The sequence below is a fragment of the Oncorhynchus nerka genome, linkage group LG14 (genome assembly GCF_034236695.1).
Source record: "Oncorhynchus nerka isolate Pitt River linkage group LG14, Oner_Uvic_2.0, whole genome shotgun sequence".
Taxonomy (NCBI): domain Eukaryota; kingdom Metazoa; phylum Chordata; class Actinopteri; order Salmoniformes; family Salmonidae; genus Oncorhynchus; species Oncorhynchus nerka.
Window position 1 is genome coordinate 43,272,440 of NC_088409.1, and position 16,210 is coordinate 43,288,649.

The 16,210-nt window shown below is 41.3% G+C and overlaps 2 protein-coding genes across 6 annotated transcripts in view; one reads left to right on the forward strand and one right to left on the reverse strand.

Moving 5' to 3' along the window:
- Positions 1–10: 10 nt before the first annotated feature.
- Positions 11–3,099, reverse strand: si:ch211-225p5.8 (uncharacterized protein LOC555567 homolog). Of its 2 annotated transcripts, XM_029679855.2 has the most exons (7): positions 2,851–3,099; positions 2,650–2,710; positions 2,143–2,309; positions 1,604–1,841; positions 1,022–1,196; positions 738–792; positions 11–518 (listed from the first exon to the last, which is right to left on the reverse strand). In XM_029679855.2, exons 2-6 carry the CDS (start codon positions 2,693–2,695, stop codon positions 747–749), a joined length of 672 nt encoding a protein of 223 aa, XP_029535715.2. In that variant the 5' UTR covers positions 2,696–2,710; positions 2,851–3,099; the 3' UTR covers positions 11–518; positions 738–746. The 2 variants fall into 2 exon arrangements, with proteins under 2 accessions (XP_029535715.2, XP_064856167.1); XM_065000095.1 differs by having other exon boundaries at positions 2,650–3,098.
- A 1,335-nt stretch (positions 3,100–4,434) lies between these two features.
- Positions 4,435–16,210, forward strand: part of gramd1a (GRAM domain containing 1A) — a 33,501-nt gene continuing 21,725 nt past the window's right edge. The window contains exons 1-3 of one of the 4 annotated variants that reach the window (XM_065000091.1): positions 4,435–4,801; positions 5,419–5,595; positions 8,753–9,957. In XM_065000091.1, coding sequence (XP_064856163.1) covers positions 9,482–9,957 — 476 coding nt within the window. In that variant the 5' untranslated portion in view covers positions 4,435–4,801; positions 5,419–5,595; positions 8,753–9,481. Of the gene's footprint in view, positions 4,802–5,418; positions 5,596–6,310; positions 6,882–8,752; positions 9,958–15,243; positions 15,536–16,210 lie in introns of those variants that run through there. The other 3 variants (XM_029679859.2, XM_065000093.1, XM_065000092.1) reach the window with 3 other exon arrangements.

A 16,210-nucleotide genomic window follows, 5' to 3' on the forward strand; every position in this document is an offset into this window, starting at 1 on the left:
GAATCAATGGTTGTGTGGTGAGAGATGTTTATAATCCAAATGAATGGACAATGACAGGTTTTGAATGAAAGACTTGCTGCATTACAAGTGTGACCAGTTTGGTATTTTGTTCTAAGAGTTGTGAAAATGTACCACATACTTGTGAAAATAGCGATTTAAAAAATCTGTAATAACATGGTTGCAGATGAGACCTATGTAGATGCACGGTTGTTCCTGCCAAAGCTTTCTATGTAGCTCAGGTGGAACCATCTGTAATCAGAGCTTTGTCAGAACTGTTGATCCATCACGTGATGACATTCTCTTTTGAGCTGACACACTAAGGCTATTCGGCACCACCTGTTAATCTAATCACCACTCACACCAGCTGCAACTACCTCGTACAGTAAATCAAGTACATTGTAAACTGCATGTGTTACACACTATGCTAAGACATTCAAATTCTATTTCTATGATATAATAGCCTGGTAGTGTGGTGGTAACAGTTGCTTGTGACAGGGTTCTCCACCTTTCATGTTTACCTGTTAGATACAAACAAAATACATCAAGATCGAACATCTGCTTTAAGAATAGCAATGCAAAAAAAGCTTTTGATTGCAGTAAATTGTGTCCTAATTTAGAATGGGGAAAGTAATTCAATTTATTCTCTACAGTCAGCGGTCTACAGTCATATCTATGGTACAATCAAGTCTATAAAATTACACTTTCAATCATGTGAGAGGATTTCAAAACAAACTCACTGAAACAAGTCACTCCAGAAGCACTCCGTCACAATTGTCCTTTGAGTCTAACGGTCTGGAAATGTAAAAAAAATAGACTGAGTTAATTGTCAGGAAGGAAAAGAGATGGAGGGATGACGAGAGAGAAATAGACATAGAAAGTGAAGTTACAGTATCTGGTATAGAGTAGAATGGAGAATATGTACCATAGACATACTTTGATTCACAAATTACACAATCTCTATGGTGTGTACATTTGCACAGTATAAGGTATAAATTAGCAAATACTTAAGACTGGCTCTCACTCTTTTATTAGGGCCAGTTTTTGGGCCCTCAGGGCTTTGCGGGCATCCCGTGCCTCATGTTCAGCCCAGATCTTGTTGTAGCAGTGGATCAGCACCACGATCATCCACAGCTGCAGCACCACAATTAGCACGTACATCATGATCTCTGACACCACCGACAACAGCTCCCGATTGGCTAGGAGGAGAGGGAGTGCTTTGCAGAGATCATGTGTACTTTACTGTATACATTCATTTCTATAGCGTGCATGTAGAGTTCAAGGTGAATCTGAGTACTTTTAAGTAGATGGTTAATGGGCCTCATTTTTAAATAGGTATGGATGAGGAAGTAAGAAAAGGAAATGTGGATAATTAACAGTATTTTTGGATTCATCCTATCATCACATAAACATGTGTTACATAAGATGCATTGTTTTTTTACTAAGAGGGAAAAGAGTCTAAATATACAGCGTGGTCAGACTGTGAAAACCATGAAGGAAGAACTTCAGGACTTTGTCACATACACAACAAAGACCATTAAAGAGAGATTGATTTAAAAAGCAATAGATAGTAGAAACATTGTTCACTGGGGGGGATCCCCATTACCTTCGGCCACCACAGTAAGCTCCACCTCCTTTTCCACTGTGATATATTCATTATCCAATGGGAGGAAGAGGGTGCGCTGGAAGGTGCAGCGGTAGGTGCCTGTGTCATTAAACGTGATGTTGTGAATGAAGATGGCTCCTATCTGTACATCCTTACTCCCCATTGTTCCTTGCCACTCTAGCCGGTCATTAAATTCCTCGTGGAGGGTGTTGGGGTGTGGGTGGTCATAGTGAAAGATCTTGAAAGAAAGTAGAACACCCACACAGTGTTTATACACTCCCAGATGATAAATTACGTAATATTTCACCCATGGTATTACACATGCATTCCTCTATAACAAATTGTTCCATATTGTCATTTTTAGCCTTTCTACTGTCTTGGTAGTCAAGTCACATTTTATTTACAGTGCATTTAACAAGTCTCATTACACTTTACAAAAACATTATACACTGACATAATACACACTAACTAATACATAATACACACTAATTAATACATAATACACTTTACAGCTAGTACTATGTAGTAGGCCTACTTACGTGGATATACTCCTCCTCTCCTGTGGCTCTGAAGTGCCAGTCAACCGTGGTTTGGGCCTGGACCTCCTCTCTCCTCTTACAGGAGATGCAGCCCATGAGGAAGCTCTCCCCAGCCACCGCCTCTGTCATGGAGTCCACCTCTGCACAGCCCCCATGACAATGTGGCACTTGGGTAACCAGGGGATCATGGTGCCAGAAAAAGAGTAAGAGGAGTGGGGAGTTGGGGTCAGAAGAGAGAAGAGCAAGGAATTAGACAGCAGTTTGACATGATGATTTGCCTAAGTTCAGTGGGGTTATAAATAACAACAACACTAACATGATCAGGAACAATACTTCGTATTGATAATTATAATTATGTATACTATAATAAACAAGCTAATATTTACGCATTTTGTCGGCTACATATAATTTTATAACAGCAGTACACACTTGACTTTTGCCTTAGGCCATAGCCTTATAATGTGTTATGCAGGCTGATTCGTTATCTTTTTTTAATGGAAAACTTACCACAAAGAATAAAGACCAGGAGTGACGATAATAACTGTTGTATCATTTTTCTTCCAAAACTCTTGCCAGCAAATGAATAGAATAAAATTATTTTCTTGCTTTACTCCCCACGAGATTCTCCTTGCATGAAACGGAGTGAACTAATTTCCAATAGGTTGCTATGTTGTTAACTTCGCCATTGTTAATCAATACTTTCCCCACCTTATTCTGGCATGTTCTAATTTCCGCTTAATCAGGGTTGGTTTGACATTTCCAATTGATAACTGTTCAGATAAAAACGGATTGAAGTTGATGTACGATCTCTCTCAATTAATCCGAGTCTATTACTTATTCATTTGTCTCAAGCTACGCGAATAATAACAATACAGAAGCTATCGATGCAGTTTTCAGCCTACAGTCTAGTCTACACAGTATGAGTTCGTATTTTACAATGCTATTTTTAGATCGTGTGAATACATGCCTGTCTTGAATGTCCAACAGTTTTAGCGCACCCAGGCCAAGGCGAAAGAGAAGTTGAAATCAATGTACTATTATTGCATGATAGCCAAACCAACCAAACCTTTCTAATGCAAATCATAGCTAATAACTAATTACCATATGGGGCTGTTTTTAATTAAGCTTTGTTTTAACCAACAATCTATTCTTATTTTATCAATCAATTAAATTGTTCTTTCTTTGGATTTTTTCAGTGGCCTATGGTTTTGATTGAATGGTCTGTCACTGATCATTCTGGTTTTAATCTCTGAGAATAGATGGACCCTATAGGCAGTAATGAAACTGCAGTTGTAATGCACATTGCCCAATTAACAGTTTGGTTATGAAGGCGGATTATTTCGATAAACATTTTGTCCACACTCTAAACTGAGAGAAAAAAAATCAACAAATAAGTATTCAGTTCGCTATCACTGACCAGGAAATGTGACATGATGTCAAATTTGTTAAGCAAATGAGGCAAGATACAGACATGCGTATGTGTATTCAAATGTGTGCCTGTCTATAGTTTGCTTGTAGGACACACATGATGCACAACTCTATAATGTTCCATCCAGAACCTCAAACAATCCATTAATGTATTTGTCATTGTTGGCCTTTCCTAGTAGTGTCAGAAGTGGGATGGAAAATGAAGTTATTATATTATATTATATTTCTAATAACTTCCTTGGCAAAAGCAACATTTTCTTAAACTGTCAGTCTGATGCACAGGCAGGGTTGATGTATCAAATGTCATCAGATATCTGTTATCAGGAATCTGAAGTTCATTCAATGCCAAATGACTTGGAAACACAAGGCTATTGCAATAGAAGGCAAGGTCAACAAAACAGATGACTGAAGGACAACATAATGACAAAAAGACCCAAGGAGCAGATAGCCTTTGAGGATCTAATAACATGTCTACCTCAAATGTTTTCAAATGTATTTGTTATGTGATGAAATCTCAACTGGTTAATGAAATGTGCTCTATGATGTACAGTAATTTGATATGCACAATAACAAGAGATGCAATTCATCTCTGTCAGGGAACGTCTAGGTCTTGTTTGTATGTCTAGGACATTCTCATGTGATGTAACCACACACACACACACACACAGATTTACTTAGACCTTGAGGGTTGACATCATTAAAGCTTTAAAGCAAATATTGACTCAAGATAAACAGTTACATTTGTGTATGAAAACTGATGCCTGTTGGTGTAGAGGGGGGGGGGGGGGTATCCATTTGTTATGTTGCTTTCACCTCTCCTGTATAGGACACACACACACACACACACCTACCCTCTCTTTATTCCAAACCACACATGCTGGTGTTTTTTATTTTTAGCCCAGATCTGGTTTCTAGTTCCCCATTCTGCGAAGGGAAGCGTTCAGCAACACATCTCTCCGTGACCTGGTTTGCGCAGGCATAAACTCGGATTCTCGTTGAGTCGTTGGCACCATGGAACTGGAGCTGTCCATGTGTTTATAACCGGATGTAAAATGCCATGAAGCGCGAAGATGTAAACCAAAGAGGGAATTCTGAAAATGCAAAGTAATTGCGACCACTATTGGCTATTCTCCAGAATAATTGTCTCGTGAAATAGTCTGATAAACTGAAGCTCGAGTGAAACTTATAAACCCCTGTGAGAGGAGCAGCTTCTACCAGCAACATTATTCAGGTATGGACGTATAATAGTGTGATAGATTTGTTTAAATTTAAAGTGGTTTATTTAACATATTAAATGTAACAAACGAACATACCAACGTATTTTATTGATTTGATATTTCTTTGCATTTTACATACAGCCCTGTAGCCCATCTGTCCTTGAAGTATCAATCATGATGTAGACTAAATGTAGACTAAATGTAGACTGAGCAGTATATTTCTTGAAAAACTTTTCACAAGTTTTTGGAGGTAAATGCTAAGACAACAACGTTATAGCCTAGTTACACAGGTACTTATACAATATATGCATACACATGGAAACGAGGGTGAGCAGAGAGAGCATATTGTAAGTAAATATTGTCACGTGCATGAACACTGTCCATGTCTCTGCCCCTGTCTAGATGTCATACACAAACATTGACCTGTTGTTGACCATTGCACTTTCATATTAACCTAAATATCATACATTTATACATACATCTTGTTAGTCTACTAAAATTCTCAGTTTTATTAATTATTATTATTATTATAAAACATAGGTTACTGTATTGTCTGTTGTTTCTGATAGAATGCCCAAGTGGTGAAACCAAATGCTATTGTTCCTTGTCAATATCCCATTCTTGCTTTCAGTCTTCTACCAGAACAAGGTGACCTGTCTTTCACCCAGGCGCCTGCAGCCGCAAAGGATATCGTATCTCTCAGCTTGGCCAGAAGTTAATCAGTTACAGCTCAGAGAGAGTTGCCGATAGCAGCATACACACACAAGCCTTGCAGCAATGGTGGACCACTGTGACCTACCTCATGAAGGTGAGATCCGGACTAATAAACCTATATTAATCAATAATATCAAGGTTGTTTCATGATCATTTAAATATGTGTATTTAGTTGTACTTTTTCTCTGTGTGACATTTCAAGCGTGCTTAAATCCATTATTTTGCATATCATTATTGTGACTGCACACACTTGAATCACAAGAGGGCGCAACATGTCTATTCCTGGCCTTCATCTATACATTTCTATCTGCATTATTGGACATGGTTTTAAACAGCTCCCATGGTATTAAGTCATTAATTGAGAGGCATTACATATTCACATATTGTTGTGGGCGCTTGCCATGCACTTTTTATTCTAGTGTTGATCGTTGAGATGGCGTTGATTCAGTCACCTGTGGCTGAATAAAGTTTCACAGTTTTAAGCCCGCCCTACTAGGATAGAGCTTCGTTTGATTCGCTTAAAGTGCTTCCCATCATCATGAGAACCCGTTATTTGTCATCCAGCGTTCTTATCACCAGACTGTACCACAAGTTTTGGGGAAAGGGTTATAATGTAAAATGATTATGTATCAGTGTATTATTATTTAGCAATATTTTTAAGCATTTAGATAAAAATCAACCCACAGTTAGATATTTGTGTTGCTTCGGAACATAATGTTACATTTTAGAAGTAGTCAGGAAATATACTAATATATATGAGTGTTGATGCCCCCCTCTTAAAAGTTTTTGTTTGCCTCTGTTGAGATTCCGCTTCGGTCGCTTTCTGTCTTGCAGAAGATATTTAGCCAAAAGTGGTAGACACAAAAATGGGAAACATTAAAGTTTCCCATATAAGACAACAAGATAAAAGCACAATAAATCCCAGCAAGCAATGTCGCTAGCGTTAGCAAGCCAGTTATAACGTCAGACCAGCAGACAACGAATAGCGTTACCCGGTGCGTAGCTAGCTGGCTTACGACGTCGTTAGCATAACTAGCTAATGGTTTTGTTAGCTAACTAGCCAACAGTTAGCTCGCTTCAACTAGGCATATGTCGGAATAAACAATACGTTGACTGCTTCTATGTTCCACCAGTAGCTAGCTACGTGTATATTTAGCAAGGAAGTCTGGTTAGCTAGCTAACTATCTTGTCAGTCAGGTCTATTTCGGCGAGCTGCCTGGTGTGTTGGCAGCAGGAGTGGAGGGTTTTACATCTCAAAAGGATGCTGCTGATGGGATCCTGTGAAAAAGTGGATTTTAATATCGCTCCTCGCACTGTCGCTCGGCTTGTCTTCGAAGCCGAGCAAGATAATCGAAATGGGGGAAATTCATCAAACGGGAGGTAGGAACTGAATCCAAATGTTAACCGTTTTGTTTTGTGCAATCAGTCAAATGTAATTACAAAGCCCTTTTTGCATCAGCAGATGTCACAAAGTGCTTAGACAGAAACCAAGCCTACAATCCCAAACATCAAAAAATGCAGGAGATGTAGAAGCACGTTGTTGGGAACTTCCTCAGAGGCTCTGGAGATATTGAAAGCTTGGCAAGACAGTAAGCTAGGCTAATTTGAGCTAACTAGTTACAATAGTGTCTTTTTTTTATTGTACCGACCAGAGACTAGATATCTAACGTTAGCTAACTAGACAGACTGTATTGAACACAGACTGGTTAACGTTACTGTATTGAAAAGCGTTTGAAGTTGACGTGAGGACGTTGAAGTTGTGAATAATAGCAACCCAACTGATAACTTCTTGGCCCTGCCTGAACAAAATTGTTGTCATCTATGCCATGATCTTATTTTACCCATGCGTTTGTGTCATCATAACTTTTAAGACTGGAGCCAGGTTAGTATTGCACCTACGTAAACATGATTTGGGGAAGTCCTTGCTGTTGATGATTGTTTATAGCCCATCTGAATCTCTGTGGTGTGTTTTATTGCTAGTTTACAAGATATGGCTGTGTGTGAAGCAAAGATCGAGAGTGTCACACGAGTATTACCATGGATTAGCAAACAAGAGCATGCCAAGATTTCTCTTGTGTAAACAGATGACCAAATACACTGTAGGGCTTGGGCCTTGACTAAAACTAGTGCCTGCACTTACCTGCTGGGCGGCAGGTAGACTAGTGGTTAGAGCATTGGACTTGAACCGAAAGGTTGCAAGATCAAATCCCGAGCTGACAAGGTAAAAATATGCCCCTGAACAAGGCAGTTAACCCAATGTTCCTAGGCCATCATTGAAAATAAGAATTTGTTCTTAACTGACTTTGTTAAATAAAGGTAAAAACAATTATAAAAATTAAATTGGTCAAAAGAAGCTAGACAATAGATACAAACGCACACACACACATATTATCATGTCTGTGACAATATAACATATGTTCTGCATCATCTGTGCTGTCTGGCTGAGAGAGTTGATTTTTGTCTTTGTCGATTTATAATCTCTCTGCCATTTGCTGGTAGCCTAATTTCAGTTTGTGACAAAACAAGTGAGTATAGTGTAGAGAATCATTGTACCATCTAAACCGCTGAAATATATTTTTCATACTCAAAAATATTGTATTTTCAGCTGTTTGAAGCTGGTGTACAAAACCAAAAGTAAAAAATGAAACTTAAGAATGGGGAGCATAGAAATAGTGCACAGATCTACCGCTTCTTAGACATCCTATGTGATTTTTGTCGGGTCGTCCCAAAAGTTACGTGTTGAAGCTTTAAGAATGAAAAGAGGGGATGTTAATGTGGTTGAGCTGGATCTTGAGATTTGAAGGATGGGAGGTGTTGTTGGGGTGTTTGAGCTAATCTTTGAGATGGGATAAAGGATTGTTGTACGTATTGTGTATGTTTTTTTAAAGTACTTTAATAGCGTAATCTCTCATTTGACTCCAAGTGCGCACTATAATCACTTTTACTGACTTAATACCAGAAGGGAGCAAAGCTGCAAAATCTGCCTCACAGCAATTTCCAACCAAACGATGCATCAAAAGCAATCAGACACCACTGATATTGGACACGGAATACATAACTTCCATCGATCTGTCTCTCTGACGATCAATAATTCAAAACAAGCTGTCTGTGTCATTCAGTACTTCCTGATACCATTTGAGGTCAGATCTCAAAACCAATAGAAATAGATAACATGTATCAAAGTAACTGGGATCATCTTTTGTCCAGAAAATTGATCTTCTACAATGTTAGTTTTTTTTCTGTCTATTAAGGGAGAATTCGACTGTTAGCCAATACTACAGTCTCTCTTCTCCTCAGCCCCCTGCAACAGCGGGACATAGATCGTTATCTCTCCCACTGCAAGTTCAACCGTTGCTATAATGAGACCAAATGTGAGACTGCACGGCCTGTGAACTTGGCTCAATGTAAGAGGGAGAGCAGGCACATCGAAGGAGAGACGGAGACATCGGACAGAGGGGGAGTTGCAGAAGAGGAGGAAGTGAGGAACAAAACTACAGACTACTGACAAAAAGATGCAAAGAAGCCCCACGCACAGAGCATGAGGTGGAGAGTTCGAAAATATTAGAGAGGTAGAAGACTGCGTTGTATTAGCTTTTTTTAATTCAATAAGGGTCCCACCCTGGTTTCCTGCTGCAACATTATTGACTGAAATTAGGGGGAGAAGCTAAACGACTATAACCTAGTGTAGTACTGTCATGCCCTGCACTACCATGGAGAATAAAACCTGCCTTCCATAATGGCTTCTTTCATACTGCACCATCTGGACGTCACTGGAAACATGAGGTACATTCACAATGGTCCTAGCCTAGCAGTCTAGGACCAGTCCACAATTGATTTGTACCAAAAAGCAGAAGTTGTGATCGTTTCTCAGACCAACTTCCTCAACATACTGACCTAGTGTCAGCATAATTTGCTTCGCCACAGCAAGCCTTCATCGGGGTGTTTTGAAGTAAAACAATTGGTCTGAAGAAGCTCTGAGAATGATGACCATGTCTGTGCTGGCCACCGCCGGACCAGAAAGTGGGGTGACCCAGCTCGTCCCCATTCCCACGCTGAACATCCTTCCCCCATCCTCAGACACCGAGGCCTGGTCCCGCTTTCCCAGCCCTCTGCCTCCCCGCCGCCACCGGCTCACCCACCCCCACCGGAGCAGAGGCCGGATCAAGAAGAGGAGTGATGGAGAACAAGAGGAGTCATCCAAACCCCGGTGGAACGGCACTGAGGAGGAGAGGGTGGAGAGGGTGAAGGGGAGCGCTACTCCTCAAGGAAGCCCCTCACCTCTCCCTTCACCCCTCTTGCCCCCCCACGTGGAGGACACAGTCCTGGGCCCTTCCCTGGACCTCTTGCTACCCCCGTCGTCTCGCATCTCCTGGTCACGTAGCTCGTCTCTCGGCCGGCGCTCACGCTGGTCCCTCAGGAGTCTGCTCAGCAGGGAGTCTGACTGGGACAGCTGCAGGTCAGTGCTCTGCTCTCTATCTCTCTCCTCTCTAGGACAGCCAGGCAGCCAGAGGCCTCAGGTTCCCTGCAAGACTCACCTCAGACCCCCCTCAAGGCTCTCCCATCTAGGGATGGGCTCAGTTATCTGCAAGCTGCAGCACATTGGTTCATGGCCTTGTGATGTACTGAATCAGGGAACTGTAACTTAAGGCACTTAGTCCATTTTATATCTAAGCATTAGGTTAAATGATAATTCATAGGCTACATACTTCACTGATATTACATTAGATAAGACGAGGAGACTGCTAATGGTGTGTCACAGATAAAATAAATGGCACTGTTTGACAGCGATACAGTTTTCTGTAATGGCACACCACAAGCCAACTATTTAGAAAGGGCACAGCAGAGGGCTTATTGGTTAAGCACTAAAACCACAGAGGGCAGATTATGCTGTTAAAGTCCTGGTGAACTCCAATCTGGGTTATGTCACAGTTTGATTTGGTCAGGCAGGCAGAGGAGCATGTTCATTATGCTCTTATAATCTTTCAGAGAACAAAATCATTAGCCCAGGTCACAATATTAAAGGTGCTACCTCGCCATAATTAAAGTAAGCCTGCATCTTAAATTCTATTCTAGATAAATTGTAAAATTGAGGGAGAGAAATAAGCATATGAAGACAAAGGCATGAGGCTGAAAAGAGAGTATGCCAAAGGAAATGTTAGGGAAAACGAGAGATCTATCTGTTGTAGCAGAGAGAGAGAGAGACACCTCCGCTTGGTCATTCACAAGGATCAGGGAGGCGGGTTTGTGTGCACCGCTCATCCTGCTTAGAATCCATAACATCACCGCCGGCCAATAGGAGCCCACGCTTTGTCTGATGATGTCACCTCTGTCCAATTGGAGGGGGTCTCTGGTGGTGCTGCAGTGTCCTCGGTGAGCCTGTTAAAGGACCATCCAGGCAGGCAGAGGGTGTTCCTCTGCTCCACATTAACAGCAGTGCCCTTGTCCTGTTCATTTACCAGTTTTTGTTTTGTTTTAATGAAACATTACTTCGATAGACCTCTGACATAATTTTACACCTAAATTATACTGCCTGTTAAGCTAAGGGATGGGCCTGGATAAATGTAACCGCTTTTAAATTAATTGACCGAGCTATGGATATAAGGACAAAATTATAGTTTTTGCTTTTACATTGTTTAAGGTAAAACATTTTTTTATAGCTAATATCAGTTCTGATGGGGTACGACATAAGTTATAATCGTCAAGAATCAATGGCTATATATACAGTTGAAGTCGGAAGTTTACATACACTTAGGTTGGAGTCATTAAAACTCATTTTTTCAACCACTATACAAATGTCTTGTCAACAAATTATAGTTTTGGCAAGTCGGTTAGGACATCTACTGTGTGCATGACACAAGTAATTTTTTCCAGCAATTGTTTACAGACAGATTATTTCACTTATTCACTGTATCTCAATACCGGTGGGTCAGAAGTTTACACACAAAGTTGAGTGTGCATTTAAAACGCTTCGAAAATTCCATAAAATGATTTCATGGATTTAGAAGCTTCTGATAGGCTAATTGACATCATTTGAGTCAATTGGAGGTGTACCTGTGGATGTATTTCAAGGCCTACCTTCAAACTCAGTGCCTCTTTGCTTGACATCATAGGAAAATCAAAAGAAATCAGCCAATACCTCAGAAAAAAATATTGTAGACCTCCACAAGTCTGGTTCATCCTTGGGAGCAATTTACAAATGCCTGAAGGTACCACGTTCATCTGTACAAACAATAGTATTAACACCATGGGACCACGCAGTCGTCATACCGCTCAGTAAGGAGATGCGTTCTGTCTCCTAGAGATGAACGTACTTTGGTGCAAAAAGTGCAAATCAATCCCAGAACCACAGCAAAGGACCTTGTGAAGATGCTGGCGGAAACCGGTACAAAAGTATCTATATCCACAGTAAAACGAGGAAAAAGGGGGAAGCTTGCAAGCTGAAGAACACCATTCCAACTGTGAAGTATGGGGGTGGCAGCATCATGTTGTGGTGGTGCTTTCCTGCAGGAGGGACTGGTGCACTTCACAAAATAGATGGCATCATGAGGAGGAAAATGATGTGGATATATTGAAGCAACATCTCAAGACATCAGTCAGGAAGTTAAAGCTTGGTCGCAAATGGGTCTTCCAAATGGACAATGACCCCAAGCATACTTCCAAAGTTGTGGCGAAATGGCTTTAGGACAACAAAGTCAAGGTGTTGGAGTGGCCATCACAAAGCCCTGACCTCAATCCTATAGAAAATGTGTTGGCATTACTGAAAAAGCATGTGCGAGCAAGGAGGTCTACAAACCTAATTCAGTTACACCAGCTCTGTCAGGAGGAATGGGCCACAATTCACCCAACATATTGTGGGAAACTTGTGGAAAGCTACCCAAAACATTTGACCCAAGTTAAACAGTTTAAAGGCAATGCTACCAAATAGTAATTGAGTGTATGAAACTTCTGACCCACTGGGAATGTGATGAAATAAATAAAAGCTGAAATAAATAATTCTCTACTATTCTGACATTTCACATTCTTAAAATAGTGGTGATCCTAACTGACCTAAGACAGGGAATTTTTACTCAGATTAAATGTCAGGAATTGTGAAAAACTGAGTTAGCCTTAGCCAAATACATTTAAACTTCTGTTGCATATACAGTTGAAGTCGGAAAAGTCCATTGCTGTGAATGATGGTCATCTTGTCATCAACACTTAATTGATCAAGTTGTGGTGAAATCCAGGCATTTTCTGTTTCATTCCAGTGTTTTGTAACACTGACTCTAAATTAGAATATTTTTTGCTGACCCTCTGTTTGAGAGGACACGTGAACTTATTAGGCCTGAGACTATTTGGACTCGTTCCCATTTAGCCTGGACGCATTAATACAATGAGGCACAATATTCTTATATCATTAAAACACTAGCCAGTTCATTTAATATATTTTGGTTACCATTGTTTTTGTCCTGTTGCATGAAAGAAACCCACAGTGTAGATGAGAATAATTGACCATTGACAGCCACACCCTGACGGGGACAGATGATTTGAGGCCAATGAAGGCATTTTAGTTATGGTTAGGCTAATGACTTCTGCGTGGCCGCTGTGGTGGTCTCAACAGACGGCTAATTTCCATGGGGATCTGAAAAACAATTTGCATTGGAAGAACATGGAAGGATTCTAATGCAAATAATGAGTTATAATACAGTCGAGTATTCAGGGTGTTTAGTGGGGGCGGCAGTTGATTTGAATCGGAGGCCAACAACTCGTGTGTGAAGCAGTATGACGTGGAGAAATGCGAGATATGTTATGCGAGGCATGTTCCTACAGGATGCTGTGTAGCCACAACTCCCAGTCATTCTATTGTAGAGACTTGGTAGTTAGGCTAAATATTAGCCTTAGTCTACCTAAGGTGATATTACCTCTACCTTAAACCTCAGAGAGGCTACAGTCTACAGTCTATGTCAGACCCCAACACTTTGTTGGTTGGGGACAGCTGTGTGGGGTGTTTATCTATTAGAGACCAAGTTGGATTCCTCAGTGGCTTAAAAGCACTTTCCCGTGGTGATCAGACCTCAGTCACTTGCACAACTGCAGTTGGCTATCAGATCTCAGCACCACAGTCATGAAGTCAGTTAACATCTTAAAGATTGCACTTTGATCGTTTAACAAAGTGTTAATGTAAGACAAATGTGACGTGTAAGTTTCCTAGTAACATTTCTCCATAATCTGTTCGGTAACAAGAGGATGGATGACAGTAATATGGTGGGTGGGGGAGGGGTTCATGTTTTCTCCAGCTCCACCACCGTTGTGTGCACACTTGAAGCTGAACAACTAAAACCCATCACATTTATAAAATAAAAAAAAGTAGGTTAGGCATATGTTCTTCACCCTTGGGCTTTTTCTTTTAGTCAACAGTTCGTCAAACATTACTTGCAGAGTGGGGTTAACTGAGGTGAAGGGAAATCCACTAGCTGATGCATGTCCTCCCTGTGTGTTTAGGCCTGACCTGCTTGGCAGACGGATATCTAATTGAGTAATTGCCTTTGTACCGTCCCCCCCATTCCCCTCTCTGCTGGCCACATAATCCCAGTTGATAATCCACCGACACACAAAAACAACTGCAGATCAATTGTCTGCAGGCCAGGCCATTGTCTCTCTGTAGCCTATATTTGAGGTGTTTGGCGTCGCCCACTGTTCATCATATTTATGTTTGGATTAATGTTGACTAATGAGTTTTGGCTCAGGTCTCCCACTCAAGCAGAAAGGCTGCCACTCATTTTTCTGCTAGATAGTTTGGAACAGGGCCTCACCTGAAAAATGTGTGGCGCACAGGCCTAAAACACCACTCATCTAATTAGCCCAAAGAACATTGATCTCTCCCCATCAATGATGTGCAACCACTGCTCTTTGGTAAGTGACTTTCTGTTGAATGGTCCAGGGACCAGATTTGAGCATCCCATCTTCTTTGCCCCCTCACTCGTCTTCACGTTCTCGTTCTTTCTCTTGCTCCCTTCTTCACCCCCCTCCCCTCCTGCCTGCCCTATGAATGGAAGAGATTACAGCAGGCACTCCTGGACCTCAGAAAAGCAGATTACAGAGGGAGCGAGCAAGAGAAGGGGGATCTGTACAGCATGGATTATGATGTATCCTACTCAGTGGGTCTCTAATCCAGAGATGGACAGAGCGATTGAGGGTTAAAGGATTGGGTGGGCTTCGGCCAGGTGGACACTGCGGGCAGCACTGTTTTAGCACTGTATAATTACAGTCAGTGTGATAAACCATGTTAGCAAATGGCTGTGATATTTTGGTATTACACCATGTTAGGCCTATATATAATCTGTCTACAACTGGCCCTAATTCATGCTTGCATTTTCTCCTCTTTCATAACCTTTCCCAATACTGTCTTTATTGATTTTAAAATAACTCACAAATACTCTAAAAACCCATTTTATTTGGCTCTCTGTTCAACGCTACACTCTTAGAAGAAAAAAAGTTCCAAAAGAGTTCTTTGGCTGTCCATGTAAAACTATTTTTGGTTCCAGGTAGAACTATTTTTGGGTTCCATGCAGAAATCTCTGTGGAAAGGGTTCTACATGGAACCAAAGGGGTTATACCTGGAACCAAAAAGGGTTCTCTGAAGAACCTTTTTAGGTTCTAGATGGCACCTTTTTTATTTTTTCCTTAAGAGTGCACTGCTACTGTGCATGGCCTCTCTTGTGCCTCCTCCTCCCCCCTTTCTCTGCTGCCTGTGTGTTCAGAACGGATTACTTATGGGCGCAGCTTGTCAACGCTAGCTTGCCCAGACACAGAATAGGAGACTGGTTGAGTTCGGGCTACCTGCCTGCGAGGGAAGGATGTTGGTTATGGGGAAGTGAAACAGGTCGCACATGAAGTGCTCGTTTATATATTCGACAAAACAGGCATCGGATGGACAGTGTTGCGTCGGCTGGCTCGGCGCTGTGCACACAGGACCGGTGCCCAAGTGATACAGATACTATAAAGCAGCGTGTGGACATCACGTCCAAATTGAAAACACCTCATGACATGGTAGAGTAAGTGTCAATATTATTATTTACGTAATAGGGCAGTCTGCCCTCCAAATGGAAATGTTTTGCCTGTCTGTCCTCGTATTTTAAAGGTATAGTCTACACTCGTATCCATGTGGATGCGGAACTGAGGGGGGGGGGGGTGGTTGTGGGCAGTCAGTGATTGCCATTTGAAAGATGGATGGACTGGTAGAAAGGATATGAATCGTTTGATTCGAATGGCAATTTCGGAACCCGTGCCTGCCATACGTGTGCGTCTATAGCAGTCTGAAATCAGCGATCTGATTTGGCTAATTTCTGACAGCATCTGTTATTGTGCTTGTATAATTCATATCTCACGTAGGCTGCGCGAGTTCACGGAGTTACATTCTATCGTTGTTTACGTTCTGTTGTCTGACAGGCGCTATGGATGGTGGTAGCGTTCATTTTGCGCCTGACTCATTTTACATTAGGCTGTGCTTGGATGAAAGTAATCTCAAAAACAGAGCTCTAAATAAAATATATTCAATATTGTGGTAGTTCCATTTGACAGTCATTTGCATCTCTACATTTCGTTTGTAAACTCACTGACAGATTGACACAAGCACGATAATGTCCGGTTCGGGTTACACCAGTGACGTATTTGAAGGGTCACACCCCACAGAATTAGAATACTAGAAAGGACATGAACCTTCTTACGAT

What these genes read in the sequence shown, in the direction of transcription:
- si:ch211-225p5.8 (XM_029679855.2), bottom strand. Translation starts at nt 2,695, where the DNA reads ATGATACAACAGTTATTATCGTCACTCCTGGTCTTTATTCTTTGTG. An exon ending in GAGAGGAGGAGTATATCCAC is followed by an intron (nt 1,842 to 2,142) that starts GTAAGTAGGCCT and finishes CTTTCTTTCAAG; the next exon opens with ATCTTTCACTATGACCACCC. An exon ending in GCTTACTGTGGTGGCCGAAG is followed by an intron (nt 1,197 to 1,603) that starts GTAATGGGGATC and finishes CTCTCCTCCTAG; the next exon opens with CCAATCGGGAGCTGTTGTCG.